At 41.0% G+C, this 17,846-nt stretch overlaps 3 protein-coding genes across 3 annotated transcripts; 1 reads left to right on the top strand and 2 right to left on the bottom strand.

Annotated features, from left to right (window-relative positions):
• Positions 1-720: 720 nt before the first annotated feature.
• Positions 721-10,965, bottom strand: QDPR (quinoid dihydropteridine reductase). The gene is made up of 7 exons (XM_056489030.1): positions 10,814-10,965; positions 10,598-10,690; positions 8,151-8,247; positions 7,274-7,414; positions 4,816-4,924; positions 3,385-3,468; positions 721-1,583 (listed from the first exon to the last, which is right to left on the bottom strand). The coding sequence occupies exons 1-7, from the start codon at positions 10,895-10,897 to the stop codon at positions 1,475-1,477; spliced, it is 717 nt and encodes a 238-aa protein (XP_056345005.1). The 5' UTR covers positions 10,898-10,965; the 3' UTR covers positions 721-1,474.
• Positions 8,284-10,545, bottom strand: LOC130251978 (uncharacterized). The gene is made up of 2 exons (XM_056489028.1): positions 10,460-10,545; positions 8,284-10,414 (listed from the first exon to the last, which is right to left on the bottom strand). Exon 2 carries the CDS (start codon positions 10,378-10,380, stop codon positions 9,337-9,339), a length of 1,044 nt encoding a protein of 347 aa, XP_056345003.1. The 5' UTR covers positions 10,381-10,414; positions 10,460-10,545; the 3' UTR covers positions 8,284-9,336.
• A 136-nt stretch (positions 10,966-11,101) lies between the features above and the next one.
• CLRN2 (clarin 2) lies at positions 11,102-17,714 on the top strand. Its single transcript, XM_056489652.1, has 3 exons — positions 11,102-12,033; positions 15,845-16,024; positions 16,439-17,714. The coding sequence occupies exons 1-3, from the start codon at positions 11,781-11,783 to the stop codon at positions 16,702-16,704; spliced, it is 699 nt and encodes a 232-aa protein (XP_056345627.1). The 5' UTR covers positions 11,102-11,780; the 3' UTR covers positions 16,705-17,714.
• Positions 17,715-17,846: the final 132 nt, after the last annotated feature.

The raw sequence follows: 17,846 nt of genomic DNA, 5'->3' as shown, positions 1-17,846 counted from the left end.
TACAGGTTCATTCCCTACCAGTCCCTTGCAGTTTCTGACTGTACTCTGAACCTGTAGAAATTGCTGGTGCAGCAGCATCATTGCAAGCTTTTCACTTAAAATCAAAAGCATATTTACAAATTGACAGTTCTGGACTTGTTTGACAGGACAGAAAAATGCCCCTCTACCTTTGCATCCAGAAACAAACAAACAAACAAACAAACTCCTAAAGACAAGTCATAGCAAAACAGGCAACCACTCTATGTTAAAATTAACATGGGCACATGTGAGCTTTTCCAGTGGGAAGAGGGGAAAGATTTCCTGACTCATGGCAGTAAATCCTTCCCCAACACAACCCTGAAGTTATTAAAGACAGAAAAGGGCAGAGGAAGAACACACACACAACTCTGTATGTTTAATGGCTTTCAAGATGTTCCCAAAAACCCAACAGAACTGATTCCTTTAAGTCTATGCTCAGAACAGGTAATGTTTGCACTCTTTATCTGAACTGTATTTCCATGTAACATGGCTGGACTTAAGAAAACATTTGCCCCAGATGAAGGCTTGCCTCTACACATGGCTGGTAGATCTTTGGCACACACAGAAATGTATTTCATGCATCATGATCAGAATTAAATATGAAAAAAAAAATTAAAGTCCTTTACCACTGAAAAGTATGTTCAATTAATCCCTTTAAAATCTTATCAAGATACTTGCATTACAGTAATGGAGACAGCCCAGTACATAAACAATATATATTTATTTAGCACAAAAAATTCCATTTTCAAGTGCATGTATGCTTTTTTCTACTACTTTTCGGCACTTTACTTTTTGAAAAAAATCAAGAACCATCAAGAGAAAGACATACTATTCATTTGACAGAATGACTGTTTTATCCTACAACTGTAGGCCTGAGAGCATCTTATGAACAGTAAGGCAAATTAGGAATTCCTTCTCAAGTGAGCAATCTCTATTCAGCTCCATTAACGCAAGTGGAACATTCACAAGAAAAGTGTTACATGACTAGGACATGATACACGACTGCTGTGTTCCCTATGGCTACAGCCGACATAATATGCAAGAGTGGGGTTACATTCTCAGACAGAAGAAGACAGAATACTGGAAGAGTCACAGTAAGTTGCCAGAAACACTTACTGACAGAGAAAAAAATCCAACCATTATGTATGCAATCACATGACATAGTTAAGCACATTTCCCATTTCACAGAAAACAGGTAAGTTGCCATATAATGCTCAGAATTAGGACATCTACAGACTTTAAAGACTGCAACTTTCATTTAGAGACAGGTTGGTATTATTTGGTAAACAAATGCTGATAGCTCACAACTGACAGCACAGAAATATTACTTGAAATCTGCTTCCATTAATGGAATAACTACAAACAATGGATACAGAAGACCATTCAAATTATACTGGTGGACGGATTTTCCACAGCTTCTCCTTTGCTGAAGTTTCATCATTTTAAGTGACTGACATCAAAGATGTGCTGCTGAAACTAGTTCAGTCTTCCCACCTGTAGTTATCACCTGGATTAGACTGCCAGAGCTTGGTCGATCCTTTCCTGTTATCCAGTTATAAAAGGTTCTGTTTAAAAACAAATGGATAAAACAGGGTGAGGGAAAACAAAAAAATTACAACTACTATCAGGTGTATTGACAGGAAGAATAAAATGCAAGCCTATTACTTTTCCTTCTTTTCCTACTGCTTTCTCTAGTGATATATTTGTGATGTGATCACTGGATTCAGACCCTCAGAATAAGACAGAGGGCCCAGAGAAATCCAGGGGGCTTTAGAGCACACATGATTTCCAAAATATCTCAGAGGAAAAGGCCAGGGACTCAAAATGTCAGAGTGTCTAGGATTTTCCCCAGTTAAAAAAAATCAGAAAAGGTGAAGGAGAAGCTACTTGCCTTTATACCACATATACAAAAGAAATACAGTTTTATGGCTAGGACAGAGTTGCTAAACCCATTACTCTAACAACAGGCAATTAAACATTTTGTTATTTAACTGTGAAACTGGTCTCAGTGAGAGGAAAAAAAGTCTTAAGACATTTAAAATAGTGCTGAGTAAGATGGACACATTCTAGGTCGCAGACCAGGAGACTCCTTATCAAAACACAACATAAAATCTTCCTCAAAATCAAGTAGAGAAAGTGAAGTGTATTTTACAGGTCCTTCATCCCTACCAATACAAAAAAACATAAGATATAAGGATATAATATATATAATATATATGTACATATCTCCTTATAAGAAGGATTTCCTGAGTCCTTCCCAAGATGCAAATGTTGGCAACAGATGCTGATATTGCAGAGTGAGATTTTCAGTTTTCAGAGCACTGGGGTTAAACTTCAGGGAATTAGAAACAAAACAAACCAATCAACTGAATTCTTCTGTAAGGATAAAGTACTTAAAAGTCAAACCTAAAAAATGAATTTGCAACACTGCAACATCTAGCTAAGCTGTCCCTGGAGCACAGTAAATTAAGGATCTTTTTCGGAACATTTTCAGACCAGCTAAACTCAATTGATGGGGCCTGTGTTAAAAAGCCTCATCAGACAACTGCAGAGGCTTAAACTAAACAGCTGCAACTAAAACCATTTCCATCTCTGGCATCCACCCTAAATAAATTTACAAAAACAGGAATCTGATATCAGAATTAAACTACTCTCTGAACAATTAGCAATTAATTCAATTCCACTGTCAGTTCCAAAAGACTTTTAAAATGTGTAAGAGTTCACCCCCAGCAGAAACTCTGCTACTCCCCATCACATGGCAGAAGGCAATACTCATGCTGTACCTTCTCTAACCCTGAGGAATGAGAACAGTAAGGCAGATAATCTCAGCCTGCCATTACAGAAGCTATAGTTGAAATTTCAGCATTTTGTAGTATCATTCAGGACAAGTTTTTGTGGATAGTAAAAAAACCTCTTTACTAAAGTTTTCTAAACAAGAACAGAAATGTTGCCAGTTGAGAGAACTGAACTAACATCCCATAAACTGGGAAGTAAAATATGCTTAGAAGAAAAAGAATCCTACCCAAGCTGACATGCTTATTTGCAGTTTATCTTTAAGCCAGGTGTCTCCTGCTCTGCTCTCTGCAATTTAATTTTTCTACAGGTTTTAGGAAATTCTCCAGCTTCCAGCTGCTTAAGGCTGGAATAACTCATGTAGAGAACCTGAAGTTGATGGACTTAGGCTTATTTTCTCCAGTTAGGAAGCCTGTGCAATTAAACCCAATGTGGTTTAGAAAGATACACAATATGATGATGAAGGAAAAAAATCCACCCTAATCCAAGACAGCTATTTAAAAAGAACAGGCAGGGAAATGCAGCAGCAAGAGGGACAGTGAGGAACTGTTTATTTTTCCCACAGGTACTCACTCTGCAATGAATTCTAAGGGCGTCCAGGAGCTGAAATCTGCATCAGGCATTGATTTCCTGTTGGCTGGTGTATCTAAGGTAACCCTGTGATTAAAAAAGATAAGCAAGCCTTTTATTTATATATCATATTTCTGATGAGCACCACCTGCTTCAATTCACTGCTGTAATATGTGCTTGACTTTTATACCACATGCTGTGTATTTCCCTTGCATCCTGCCTGTGTGTTAACAGAACACACTCATTAGTTTCAATGTATGTCCAAGGCTTCAACTAAGAACTCCCCAGTTTCCTGGCTAGCTGAGGAACTGCCCATTGGAGCTTGCAGCTCCCTTCCCACTTCATGCAGATGGGGAATGGCAGCAATAAGCTTGTTCACATGTACTGCACAGCACACATGCACTACATCCATGCTTTTGAGAGACTGACTGCATAAACACAGCAAGTTTTGACTTTGACAATACATATTTACACTACATACAATGACATGAAAGGGTTAACTTTCAAGAACTCCCTCACTGAAATGCTGTTGACAATCCAAGGTGTATTTACCCTCTCAAAAATTCATTTAAGTTTTGCATGAGAACTATAGAAGGCAGCACGCACAAGAATCCAGTGATCTTGGCATCTGCCTGCCTATAAAACTCTCTAGATAGTGGTGTCAAATAGCCAAACACATTTAATGCCATTCCTGTCTGACCTGAAAAAGTGTGTTAAGAGTGTTAAGAGGAAATCAAAAGTAGAGAATTCAGGTAGAGTACCAAATTTCTTTACAGAACTCTTTAGTCTTACATTTTGGGTCCTGAATGAGACATAGACCTTGCAAGGAAAATACTTTCAATTTTTGCAACAGACTGACAAAATTAAACATAGTGAAGACCTACTAGACCATCCACTTTTTACTAGCTTTCCTGACAAAAATGAAAGCAGGTAAATACAAGCTAAACTTCTTTGATTTACAGACCCTCAAAGTAACCTAATTTTACCATTCAAAGCACAGGTGTGCAGAACATTATGAAGAAGCATCTTTGATCAAGTGAAAACCTGTCAAGTAATCCTTTGCCTTACTATTATCACAGAGCTAAGTCTAAAACTTTGCTGAACAGTTAATCTCATTTTTACAGTTCTGTCTATACTGAAATAAAGAAACTACACATTAATGCATGGCTTCAGTTAAACTGGTTAAAAGTAAATCAAATTTTAATCCTAACATCCACTACTGTTTTGCAAAGGCAAAGAAAATAACATAATCATTTTTAGGGTAACTTGCATAACTTTGTTCATCCAGTCAAGATGCATCCTTTCTCTGTGAGTAGGTCTGAGAGGCTGTTTGTGTGCAGTGAATAGGACACTGCAAACATGTTTGTGAGGCTCTAGGTTACAGCAGTAATTAAATTAAACAACACAAGCAGAGACAACTAAGCAACCACTTACGGCAAAATGGCAACTGCAGCAGAACCAGGTGGCAGCCCACTGCTGGCACCAGCCAAACTGTGACAAAGCTGATGCACTGCTCCTTTGGCCATGCCATAGGCAATCATCCCTAAAAATTAAAAACAGGCAAATTAGAGCAAATCAGAACAGTCCTCAATATCAGCAGTAACATGACAAAGACTCTCTGATGTCTATTAAGATCACTTACCATAGCCAGAAAAGAATCAGACTTTTAAAACATATTAAAGTATACATATAAAAAGAAAAAATATAATATTAATAAAAAGGCTTTAGTAGACATCCAGAAGCTATCACAGAACTCAGTTAACTTAGCACTACAGAAATAAGCAGCTTACCAAGCCAAGCATGTTTACTCAATGTATCCAAATGCACTCTGGAGGATGAGACCTACAGGGCCAAGTTTACAAATTTAACAGAGTAAGATGCTCACAGACTTTAATAAGGTACTCTTCTATTAATTGTCATTATATAACTAAGGTATTTGTGAGTTTGGACCCAAACAGATACAGCTCACTTCCCTCTCAAATCTGGAATTCACTTGGTCAGCATGTCAGGTCTGACAGGCTCTGTGGAGAAAGCTACAAAAAAAGACCAACTCTCATGGTAGAAAATTAAAAAATAATGTGCAGGGAAAGCAAGCTTTTTCCTAAAAAATGATGTTTTCTAGGCAGCCAGCATTTAGCAGTGTAAGAACAGCAGGAACCAGAGCATAAGGCACACTGCTTAGGAACAAGACCTGGACAATCTGTGCGCTAGAGGTCTCAGATGTCTCAAGGCATGTATCTGTCAAGAAGTCCAGACACAGATAAAGTACCGAAGAGAACATGAATGTATTTTGTCTACTTCAACTGAATGTCCTTCTTCCTACTAATCTATACAGTATTCAGCCCCTTTCCAATGTTCCTAAAGAAGAATTTTGAATATAATAGAAATACTTCTATAATGTAATTAGATGTATTATATAACATCCATTTTTATTAGGAGAAATCATGGACAGCACTAGCTAACTTATTGTTATGGTAAAAATATTCACAGGTATATCATATCATATTCTTATCTTGTCCTGCCTAAACCAAACATTCTAAATTTTCTTAGAAACCCTTTTATGCCTAATACATTTCTCAGACATCACATTTGCACTGCTTCTGTCACTGTTCATGTAATTTTCAGTGTTATTCAGTTTGCATTATATGAGGCAAGATATTCTCATAGGAGAAGAAAAACCTCGTTAACAACAAGAAAAAGACCATTTCTTCCAGCACAGCCAGTCATAACAAGGCTAATAAGGCATATTTGCAAAAGTTGAGCAACAACGCTTTCCCAATTCTTCCTGATGTTAATAAGTTGCATGTGTTTGCCCAAAGCACTGCTGTGACTTTTAGAAAAATCCAGACTAGCTGAAACCAGCTAGTTCAAAACAGGAAGGCTCATCACTTTGATTCCTGTGTTGTGGTCCCTACCTCCCAAGACCACCCAAACAAAAACTGTGAAAGTTTGCCAGAATTCATTTGTTTTTTCATTTGTGTATAGTCAGGCAGCAGATCACTGTAAATTATTCTGATTATTCTCAAAAATAAATCTTTTATCTTTGACTATAGCAGATGCCACTATGAACACAAAAGATTATTCATTAACTAGAAAATATATAGAATATTTTTATCCAAACAGTTTAAGGCAAAGCTTTCAAGAATATTCATAAATTGTAAATGTTTTGAAGTCTTAGTATTTGTGTTTTTAAAAGACTGTTGAAATGACACTAATAAAAGCTTGGGAAGGAGTATTTGTCTCAAACTTTCCTCTTGCTGCCTGTGGGCTTGTGCGTCAGTGTCTTTCTTTTTTAATTTTAAATTGCTCCCAGATTTCTTCCTCCATGCAGGCCAACATGGTTGAGGAGAGAGATTAAAAAATCCAATAAAGTTCATATTAAATAGCTAGCTGAGAACAAAGCCAACAGTCAACAAGCTTATCTATTTCTGAAGCAAAGGTAGATTGGAATCAGAACACGAACAGGACAAGCATAGTTATCAGAATCAGCTGAGTCATCACCAACAGAAAAATTGGTCAATCAAGGACTCTGTCTTTCAGAATACAAATAGGCAATTTAACTTTGTCTAAGCATGGTACTTACATTGCTGTGTGCTCCTAGTCTTCATTATCTTCCAAACCATTTTTCTGTATCATATACTAGCCAAGTGCATTTCACCAATGCATGTCAAATACTGTTTAAATACTGACTATGTGCTTTCACTACAGCTTCAAGAGATTCAATATTGCTACCTGGCTACTTACTTACACATTTCAGCAGCAGGGTTCCATTTGTGCTACATGTCGAGAAACTGGGGTGTGAAGCTATTGTTCCACAAACAGGAATGCTCAGGTAAAAAACCATCTCTAACTACTGCAGGTGTCCCTGCAGCTGCCATGCACAGCATTTTACCTGGGGTCCCAGATAAAGCAGCCTGGGCTCCTGTCAGAGTCAAGAGGCCCCCTTCTTTCAGATGTTTTGTGGCAAGGTGGCTGGAAATAGTCGATGTCCAAACACTCTGCTTCCACATCAGATCACAGTTTTTATATAAAGCTGATTAGGAAGAGAATCAGTGAAATTAGCCAAAGGAAGACTTTAAACTCTGATTTCCTCAGTTACACAGAGTGCAACAGCATTATGAAAACATGCTTTCTACCATTTTTTACCTCCACATTGTAAAATATTCATTTGTCTTTTGCATCTCTTTTTCTCTTTGAGCCTGTAACATCCAAACCAGAAGGGGGTAGAAAGGGACACATTTTACCAGATTTACTTCAGACAGAAAATAAGGCTACTTTTCTTCTTGTATATAGACAGTAGTGGGCAAAGTATAAATTTAATTATGAATACTACATGTTTTAAAGCCTTTTTTTAATCTAAAGGGGTTTTTTTCTGTAGCATGATTAGGCAGTGCCTTCCAGTATCAAAGTTTTATGCATAAAGCAATTACTTAGGAAACAACATCAGTGTGTCTTTTGTAAATTGCCTGACAGGTAATCTCAGCAAAAGTCAGCTCATAGATAACAATGCTGAGCTCCTTCAGACAGCATCAAAAGCATCAAAACTTTTTGATAAAAATTACTGCATTAACAAACATGACTGAAGAAACTAAATGCTGTGCAAACTCAACAGAAAGCAAAAATTCAGAGAAGCACTAAGAAGCTCTGTGACTAAACTACTTTGTACTTCTATGCTTTTGTCCTCTTCTGGACTCAGGAAGAAAGACTTTTAAGGACTTCTCTCAGATACCATTCATGTTTTCACAAGCATGTCTGTACCAAAGGCTTACACTTGGCTTTGGCACTGCCTCCAGCCCATCCTCCTGCTACACACAGGATCGCATCCACCTTTTCTTCACCAAGAAGTTTTCCAACTTCTGCTGTCACCTTCAACACATAGAACAAGAACATACTAGTAAGGTAAAGAAATAAACACCACAAATGCCTTAAAGCTACTTTTTTCTACTTATGTATTTGAGTAACACAGGACACAGCAATTTAAACAGCTATAGAAAATTGGTATTTAGATTAATGAACTCTAAGTTGAAGAATAACTATAGATAAAAGTCAGACTAAGTGAAAGCCACAGAGTGTGATGTCACTGGAAATAAGTGATAATCAGGGCTGAAACACCCGACCCTTACGTCTTCTGTCAGCAAAAATTATTACTGACTTGCTTTTGACAGGTTCTCTTCAAGTATGGTGTTGTTTAAGATGGGAAATGAAACTCCAGGTCTGACCAGCACTACTGATGTCACTTTTGATGACAGTGCAAGAAAAACAACTAAAGATTAGCCTCCTTATTGCTGCTGTCTAGACCACAACCATCAGTTTGAGTCTGGCCACTAAATTTGAGCTTTTAGATATCTATAAGTTGTTCTCTTTCAAATATAAGACCTCACAGCTGGTAATGAATTTGCTGGCTACAAATTTTCTCTGTCAAAGTAAGTAGCAAACAATCCCATCTCCCAACAAGGGAAGAAGAACCAATAGCTTTTGCAAAATCATGTTGAAAACTGTACTGTGAACATTCTGTGTTACTCTTCCAAAGCTATAGGACTTGCATGGATATAAAAAACCCATATTGGCTAGATACTCAGGATATTGGTAACAGAAATTGATTCGCAACTTTAAATGTAAAAAAATTAATCCTTTCTATTGAGAATAAAGCAAAATATTTTCTTAGGCTGGCTTAGATTCTCCCACATTCACCTTTGTGGAAAACAGTGCATTCCCCTAGGGATCCTTTGGGGCTTAGGATCATATGCTTTGAGCATGACATCTACTTATACATAACACATTTATAAGTTAGGGTTTTTGAAAGAAGTGTTGCATTTTAAGATGTCCTTACCCATCTTCATTACAACTCACCTGGTTCAGTCTGTGACTTTTAAAAGTCAAGACAAAAACAAAGTAAAACTGCCTTATGTGCTGAGCCTCCAATAGCCCGGATCAAGCTTTTTCTGTGTATTCAGTTCAAAGGAATTGCAACAAATTAAAAAGAAGCGACGAGCAGAAGCTGGAGGATCTTGAGGTCCGCGGTACGGCTGCACGACCGCCACCAACCGCGCTCCTGCTTCCTGCACGGAGCCGGACCCATCCCTGCAGCCCCTGCTCACTGCGGGCAGCAGCGAAAGCGATGCACAAACTCGGGGAAGCTCCGTGCATCGCTCGGCCGAAGGGATGCGCACACCCGGGGGCAGCTCCGTGCACGGCTTGGCCGAAGGGATGCGCACACCCGAGGGCCGCTTCGTGCATCGCTCGGCCGAAGGGATGCGCACACCCGGGGGCAGCTCCGTGCATCGCTCGGCCGAAGGGATGCACGCACCCGGGGGCAGCTCCGTGCATCGTTCGGCCGAAGGGATGCACACACCCGGGGGCAGCTCCGTGCATCGTTCGGCCGAAGGGATGCACACACCCGGGGGCAGCTCCGTGCATCGCTCGGCCGAAGGGATGCGCACACCTGGGGAAGCTCCGTGCATCGCTCGGCCGAAGGGATGCGCACACCCGGGGGCAGCTCCGTGCACGGCTTGGCCGAAGGGATGCGCACACCCGAGGGCCGCTTCGTGCATCGCTCGGCCGAAGGGATGTGCACACCCGGGGGCAGCTCCGTGCATCGCTCGGCCGAAGGGATGCACGCACCCGGGGGCAGCTCCGTGCATCGTTCGGCCGAAGGGATGCGCACACCCGGGGGCAGCTCCGTGCATCGTTCGGCCGAAGGGATGCGCACACCTGGGGAAGCTCCGTGCATCGGTCGGCCGAAGGGATGCGCACACCCGAGGGCACCTCCGTGCACGGCTCGGCCGAAGGGATGCGCACACCTGGGGCAGCTCCGTGCACGGCTCGGCCGAAGGGATGCGCACACCCGAGGGCCGCTTCGTGCATCGCTCGGCCGAAGGGATGTGCACACCCGGGGGCAGCTCCGTGCATCGCTCGGCCGAAGGGATGCACGCACCCGGGGGCAGCTCCGTGCATCGTTCGGCCGAAGGGATGCGCACACCCGGGGGCAGCTCCGTGCATCGTTCGGCCGAAGGGATGCGCACACCTGGGGAAGCTCCGTGCATCGGTCGGCCGAAGGGATGCGCACACCCGAGGGCACCTCCGTGCACGGCTCGGCCGAAGGGATGCGCACACCTGGGGCAGCTCCGTGCACGGCTCGGCCGAAGGGATGCGCACACCCGGGGGAAGGTGGCTGGTGCCCCGCTCCACCGCCTCACCGCGCCCGCCGCCGACCCACCTGCTCGGCCTGCTCGGGGAAGGAGTCGGTCGCTCTCACCACCACGTTGGCGCTGGCGTCCGCGTTCTCCGCCAGGTCGATGCTGGCCACCCACTGCCGCGGCGAGAGCAAGGGCCCGTTAGCGGCCCGCGGCCTGAGGCGCCCGGCCGGCCCGGCGGGGCACGGCCGCTCCCCCGCGGGGCTCCCCGTCCCGCCACCTCCCAGCCCAGCGCTTACCCAGTTCTTGGCCTTGAAGTACCGCACGCACTGGGAGCCCAGCGCCCCTCTGCCGCCGTACACCAGCACCTTGCCCGCCGCCATGCCCGTGCCCCGGCGCTGCTCTCCCCGGCGCGGACGGGCCTCCCCGCGGGGCGGGCGAGGGGCGGCAGGGCCCGCCGTGGGCGGGGCGAGGGGCCGGGCCGGGCGGCGCTCCAAGGCTCCTGCTGCTGTTAGTTAATGAATTAATCAGTGGTTCTGAAGGTCCCCCCAGGGCTCGGGTAGCAATAACCGTAGAAATGCTGGGCGGTTTTCTTTAGGGCTCATGATCGCACCTGTCGCTTGAGTTACCCCTCACGAGTGCCCCGGGCTATGCACGGCTGGCCGGGCCACGCCGGCTGCGAGGGGCTTCGTGCGCCCCGCTGTCATCCAGAAGGTTCCAGACCCATCATTTCTGTCCCTCTGATAACTCTGCCTGCAGTGACATTTACAGGCTGGGTGGGAGCAAGCGCCGGGAAGCTCAGCGCGGCTGAAGCGACAGCAGAATCCTTCAGCCAAATTATGCTGTCCCTTGCACACAGATATTTACTCACTTTTTTAAAAAATCTAAGAAACTGGATTCTTCTCCAAATTTTCTTCACATGAGGTTGCAGTAAAAAACTTGATGTCATTTGAGTAGTTAAACAATTGAACCCCTGAGGAAATATTAGACAGGCCCTAGAGATAGGATTACCTGCTGCAGAAAGAAGCATCACCGCACTACAATATAATGAAGCCATTACTTGCAACCATTTCATGCTGTTGCAGCAAAATGTGTATTTCCCTTGATTTTTAACCATACAGATTAATTGCTGGACCTTCAAAATACAAAAAGAAGTATTTTGAAATGCCTGGTATTTGGCTGTGGATTTCAGAGCATAATGAAAAATGGGAAATACGTCTGACTACTGCAGAGAGAGCTTGCAGATGATCCCTTGAAAGCACTAGGATGCCTGGCTGCTTTAAAAAGACATTATTTGCCTTGGCTTCTCTAATAAGTTTTGTGTCTTTTATCTTGATTGTTGTTGCAATGGGGACCCCAAAGTGGATGACTGGAAAGATCCTTTGCAAAACAGGAGCTGATTTGGTCAATGCCACAGATCCAGAGCTGGTCAAGTTCATTGGAGAAATTTACTACGGACTCTTTCGGGGTGGCAAAATACGCCAGTGTGGCTTGGGTGGGCGGCGTTCCAAATTCACAAGTAAGTACAATTTTGGTTGAATATTTAATCTAAAGTCTATCTCAAATTTAGCACTTTATTCTGTTTGTTTACAGAACTTGTAGAATGCAAATTACTATTATTAAATATACAGTCTTATGGTTTGATGTTTTGAGTGTGAATATAAAATTTCTATAATTTCAGGAATGCTTTTTGCTACAGCTATATTCTGTAATCCTGGAATCAAGTTGGGGAAAACAATCCCTAGGGCTAAATGGAGAGTTTCCTTTCAGCCTTGTGAAGGGGGTGAAAGTCATTTGGAGATGACCCTGTACATCATACTTTCCCCTTGACTGACTTTTTCCTATGCCAGGTTTAGCTCTGCCATCTCTCTGCCTCTATCCCTCCCTTCTCTCTTGAAGTCTTATGAGGGTTTTTTTTCCCTTTAAGAAGCAGAGATTTATTTAGCTGGACACATTTCTATATTTCTCTGGCTGTCCTAATGCAAATGTCTACCATAGCACATATCACTAACTTTATTAACATATTGAAGAAACTCTTACCTTCTTTTCTATTGAGTTGGGAGTCAAAAGATTGCAGAACTCTTAACAAACATAGAAACTCTTCTAAATTTAACTTAAATTATTTAACTTTTTAACTTTTTATTTAATTTTTAACTTTTTTTTCAAGCTAACTTAAAAGATTTTCTTGGTCTTGAAAGCACTGAGCTGTACACTGGATGACTTACAAATTTCACACATCCTGTTCTGTAGTGAAAATGGTAATTTTCATTGAAGATTTTTAGTTCAGTGTACAGATTCAATGAAACTTAAACTAATACAAGATGAAGCTTCACAAGATGCAGTTTCACCCTCTGCCTGGCCCATCCTTTGCAATGCCTCTGGTAGTTGAGGTGAGGTAGTTCAGAAGTTAAACTGGCCAAAAAATTAACCTACAAAAATAAATACTTGTTTTCCCATAGGATCATGTGTGACTACACATCTGCACAAGAACTTCTATAAAAACCTGAAGGCAGATGTGAATTCAGAGGGAATGGAGAAAAGAGCCAGAGCAACCTCAACTTAGATCAGCATGACCAGTTGTTAAACTGGATGAATTTGGACTGGTCACTTTTACAGTAACCAAATTATTGCTCAAGCTCTGACTGCAACTTCATGACATGGACATAGCAGTCATGCTCATCCAGTCCCAGTTTTTCCACCCCATTCTGGCAGAGAGAATGAAAAAAAAAATAGCCAATCTCCTTTAAAACTCTGTGCAACTTTCTGGACTGTTTAATGAACTTAATGATGTTTTTACTGTGCAATCTGAGAGGAAGGGATAATGTTCCACAGTCATTCTGGAGTACATCGATTTGCAATTGGAGGATGTGAGCCGGCACTCCTTAGACAAACAGAGCTCTCACTGAAGCTAGTAATAATTCTCTGCTAGAACTGTAAAACATTAAGTGCAGTAGGCACAAATGTGTATTTTGGTCAACAAGTGTTCCAGAAATTTTCCATTTTAAATATTTTAATCTCTGTTGAGTTTGATATTTTGGCAGTACTGGTTTCAAGCAACAGTACACAAAGCTGTTACTTTTGCACAGTGTTGAGCAGGACTGGGGGTTCTGGGTTTGACTTGACTTTTTTTGTGGTTGAATGTCCCCCTTAATCTCCAAGCATTCTGAAATTTCTGGGGAGCAAGAACTGTGAGACTGCATGGGGAATGTGATAATATAAATGGACTTCACTGGTACCATAGATCAAGACAAAGCTAACACATCATGGGGTGCAGTATTGCAGTACCTCTGACACTTCAGAATTTCAAATGGCAATAATTTACTGTAATTGGTATATCCCTTTTCACTCTATTAACATTCACTAGAGTATACTTATGGGTGGCACATTCTCTTTTAGCTGAGAGAGTGACAGTGTGACTCAATTGCCATAATAGGTGTTCACTGCTCTTTTGTACCCCTCAGGATGTATCATCTGGCCTCCAGCTGCAGCTTCTGGAAGTGTCCCATCTGTAATGCAGCGTGCATGTTAGACCCATGGGGTTATTATGATGGTCATCAGGCACCTAAGTTGGCACAAGATGCTTCTGTTTTGACAATTGAGTCAAGCCCTAAGAACCAGCTGGGGAATCCAGGCATTTTGCCTCTGCATAGCAGGATTGTATCAGAAGTCTCCATGGCAATATCCTTCTCATGGATTCTTATTTCTGTGTACTAAGCCAGACTCACTGGGCAGGTCATTGGGACTTGGCTGCAAGACTCAGAAAAGAGACCACATAATCCTTACAACTACCCTAAAATCTCTATGGTTTGTAAGGAGGCATAATTCCATGTGCTTTGTTGTTACACTGCTAGTAATTTTCCAGTCAGAAAGCAACCTAGTTTTTTGATTCCCATTTCTCATATATACTTCTGATTCTCATTTACTCCCCTCATTTCTTGTTGTCAGAGTTTTCTGCAGCTCTTCTGTGCACCAGGCCCAACTACAACCCCAGAATGAGCTACTGAAAGGGTAGATCTGTTGAAACACATCACTTTTGTATGGGATTTTTTTCTACAGTGTAAGATTTTGTACAGTATGATTTATTTTTCTACATAATCTGCTATAATTCTGTCATATCATGATCAAATTATATGCCCAAAGTTCATGGTGACATCTACCAACTATTGCTGCCTACTTTTTAGGTGGCTTGTTTGGACTTTGGGGTTTTTGTTAGTTATGCAGCACAGGTAGGAATTTATTTATTTGTTTATAACATAGTATACCTTCTTTGTAGGAACTTCTTGGTAATTAGGCAGTGAGTTCTTCAAAACTTGTATGAGTGTGCAGTGCTAAGCTAGCTGAAGGTCTCATCTTGATCACTTTGTATTTTAGGGTTCCTCTCAATCAGCCTCTCTCTCTCTCGTGTCAGTCAACATGTCACCTACAATTCCCTACTCAGATTTCTTCTGATTCTGTTACTAGAGGGCTGCAGGATAAACTAAACACTCAGGTGTACATTTCCTGCTGCTGGCCAATCTGGCCCTCCAGCAAAGGAATTGTGTCTGTGAAGACAGAACCAAGAAAATTACTGTTCTCTAGAGAGAAGTGAGCAACAGGCTGCTGAGGGAGAGCTTGTGCTTATAGCAAAACATGGGAGTGCTTCACCTAAAGCCTACCTGACTGCAATACTTTACAAGCTTCCTACATCTGCAGCTAAAACACTGCCAGATGCCCAGAAAAGCATAAAGGGGCCATAAACACTAGATGAGAAACCAAGAAGGGAATCTTAAAGGGCAAACCTGTGGGATTAGGATGTATGAAATCAAGGCAGATCTCACTGGAGCCAGCAGTAAAGAGAGGATTAGAAAAAAAAAAAAGAAGAATAACATGAGAAAATAAACACAGAAAAAAGGTGATACTATTTTAGGCAGCAAGGGAACAAAGAAACTATCAGACCTTAAATGGATGAGATTAAAAGCATGAGGAATGAGAAGTTCAAAACCAGGAGTTTGGTACCAAGAACAGAGGTGAAAAAGAGACAGGAAAGTATGCAGCAGACAATACAGCAGCCATTAACACTGCTAGATAAATAAACAAGACTTAAACCTGAATCCTTATTCACAGATCCTGTGTAAAGGATTATTCCTGTAGCAGGATATCCCTGGTTTGTCTGATGAACTGAAAAATAAAGCATCAGGAACTGAGATGTGTGCAACTAGCTGAATTCCACATCTCTATAAAAAGTAGTCTTCCTTAAATATAAGTTGAATTTGAAGCACCAGCACAGTGTGACATTTACCATCATCAAGAAAACCTATACACTGAATAGACACTTTATTTTTTCTTGACAGTTTTCCCACACATGGTGAAAAAGTTGAATACAGGCCTGCATGTGATGATCATAATGTTCCTCTGTGTGGCCATTTTCTTTTCTCTGGTCAGTTTTGGATTCTGCATTCTTAACGCAATAAAAGTTCCTTACCGGGCTATTAACGGTCCAGCAGGAGCATGTCTTTGGAACTTCCTTGCAGGTAAAGTAATTTTCCAGTGTTTTTCTCTAGTCACATTCATAGGAAATGATACAAGTTTCTTCTTTTGCCTTACTAAATACCTCTTTCATTTAAATACTTGTGAAAACAATGAAGTTGGTGGTGAATTCACACCTATCAAAACAGAACTTCCAGGTGGCATCTTGGCTTTTTTTTTGTCTAGTCAACATTTAATAGGAACTAAGAATACCAGCCTTTAGGCTTTATGCCATGGATGAAAGTATGTTTGCCTATACAATAAAGCCTAAGTATTCTGAAGGTGTTTAAGCCATTCCTTTGTCTACCCCTACCCTATATAGTGCTCACTGATGTATTCAATAAGTCTTTTGAAGCAGACCAAAATATCTGTCTTGTTTTGATTTGATAATGGTGAATACTTATTTCATTTTGTTGCAGGTGGATTTGTAGTACTTGCAGTCACCAGCTTCATGGCTGCTGTGAAACTCCATCGCCTCACAGAAAGAATTGCCAATTTTCGGGAAAATGTCTTTCGGTTCGTTATCTTAGAAGAACGCTTTGAAGACTGTTTTTGGATTTGTGTGGCAAGTGCCACAGCACATGCAGTGAATTTGCTGCTAATAGCCATTAGTGGGATTAATTTCCCCAAAATTAAAACTAAAACAGAAGAAGTGAATGTTACAGCAGAAGATATCATGTACTAACAAATCTACACGAAACTATCAAGTCAACTGTTGTGACAGGAACAGTTTCTTGGCTCTTCAGCCTTTGTTTTGGATAGATGATTTATTTATAAACCTGAGTAAATATGTCGGTCTACAATACCAGCAACTAACACGTCTGTGAAAAAAAAAAGCTATAAATATCATTATTCTCAAAACAGACTGATATCTTCAGTGAATATATGCTGTTTCTCAGTTTTTAAAACATTTGCACTTTGGGGTATTTTAGCAAACTAAGGTAAAATATTTCATCAAACCAAATGTCTTCTTTATTTAGAAAGACAACATGTTTATCACAAATCTTTGAAACTATAAGGTTATTTCAAAACAGAAAGAATGTGTGTTTGGCATTTACTTTCACAGAATTATCTAGAGCATATTGAAAGGGACATATATGTTCGATGATGTTATACAGCATTGAAAAAGAAAACATCATCTGTGAGGCTAATGTTAAGGGGCAGCAAAGGCTAAGTGTGTGTGAAATGTTTTTAAAACATTTTAAAACATTTCTGTTTTTAAAACAGAAATCCAATACCACAAGGCAAAGAAGTAAGAAATGTAAAGTATATGGGATGCTATTAGTCTATGAAGAAAAAATTATTAGCTGCTTGATGAATGTTTCCCTGAAGCTTCAGGAAGTAAATAGATTAAGGGTAATAGTGCTTTTAGATAACCTGGAAAATACTAATCTGACAGATTCATTTTCTTCATAAGTGTGTTAATTGTTAAGTCTACCTGAGATCAGTAAAAGTGATAGATGGAAAAGTTACTTTCTTAGGAAGTACCATAATTTTGACATGGATTTGACCAGTTCCTGGGTCCTGAGGAGTGAATATTTTTGAGAAAATATGGAATATACCATTAAGAATGGATACAATGGCCTCTACCATCTCTAGGTTTGGCTCTACAAGGTTACTGGGATTATGAGTGGAGCAGAAATTTGTGAGGGTGCCTCTGCACTCAGCCCTACTAACCTGTGTTCTTCAAGACACCATGAGCCACTCTTTTTTTCACTACTTAAATTATTTTTACATTTATTTTAAAAATTTTAAGAGATAGGTGGAAAATTATAATGAGTCTAGAGAATTGTTACAATTTTAGCATAAAAGAGACTTAATAAAACA

Source organism: Oenanthe melanoleuca, chromosome 4 (assembly GCF_029582105.1).
Source record: "Oenanthe melanoleuca isolate GR-GAL-2019-014 chromosome 4, OMel1.0, whole genome shotgun sequence".
Classification (NCBI taxonomy): Eukaryota; Metazoa; Chordata; class Aves; order Passeriformes; family Muscicapidae; genus Oenanthe; species Oenanthe melanoleuca.
The sequence above is the reverse complement of the archived record's forward strand: the minus strand, read 5'-3'. Positions and strand labels throughout refer to the sequence as shown.

Excerpts from the sequence above, each read along its gene's own strand:
- LOC130251978 (XM_056489028.1), bottom strand. The coding sequence starts at position 10,380 with ATGCACGGAGCTGCCCCCGGGTGTGCGCATCCCTTCGGCCGAACGATG.
- QDPR (XM_056489030.1), bottom strand. The coding sequence starts at position 10,897 with ATGGCGGCGGGCAAGGTGCTGGTGTACGGCGGCAGAGGGGCGCTGGGC. Across the intron at positions 7,415-8,150 it reads AGGCAGTGCCAAAGCCAAGT|CTTTATATAAAAACTGTGAT; the intron begins GTAAGCCTTTGG and ends CTTCCTAATCAG. Across the intron at positions 4,925-7,273 it reads TGCTTTATCTGGGACCCCAG|GGATGATTGCCTATGGCATG; the intron begins GTAAAATGCTGT and ends TTTAATTTTTAG.
- CLRN2 (XM_056489652.1), top strand. The coding sequence starts at position 11,781 with ATGCCTGGCTGCTTTAAAAAGACATTATTTGCCTTGGCTTCTCTAATA. Across the intron at positions 12,034-15,844 it reads GCGGCGTTCCAAATTCACAA|TTTTCCCACACATGGTGAAA; the intron begins GTAAGTACAATT and ends TTTTCTTGACAG. Across the intron at positions 16,025-16,438 it reads TCTTTGGAACTTCCTTGCAG|GTGGATTTGTAGTACTTGCA; the intron begins GTAAAGTAATTT and ends ATTTTGTTGCAG.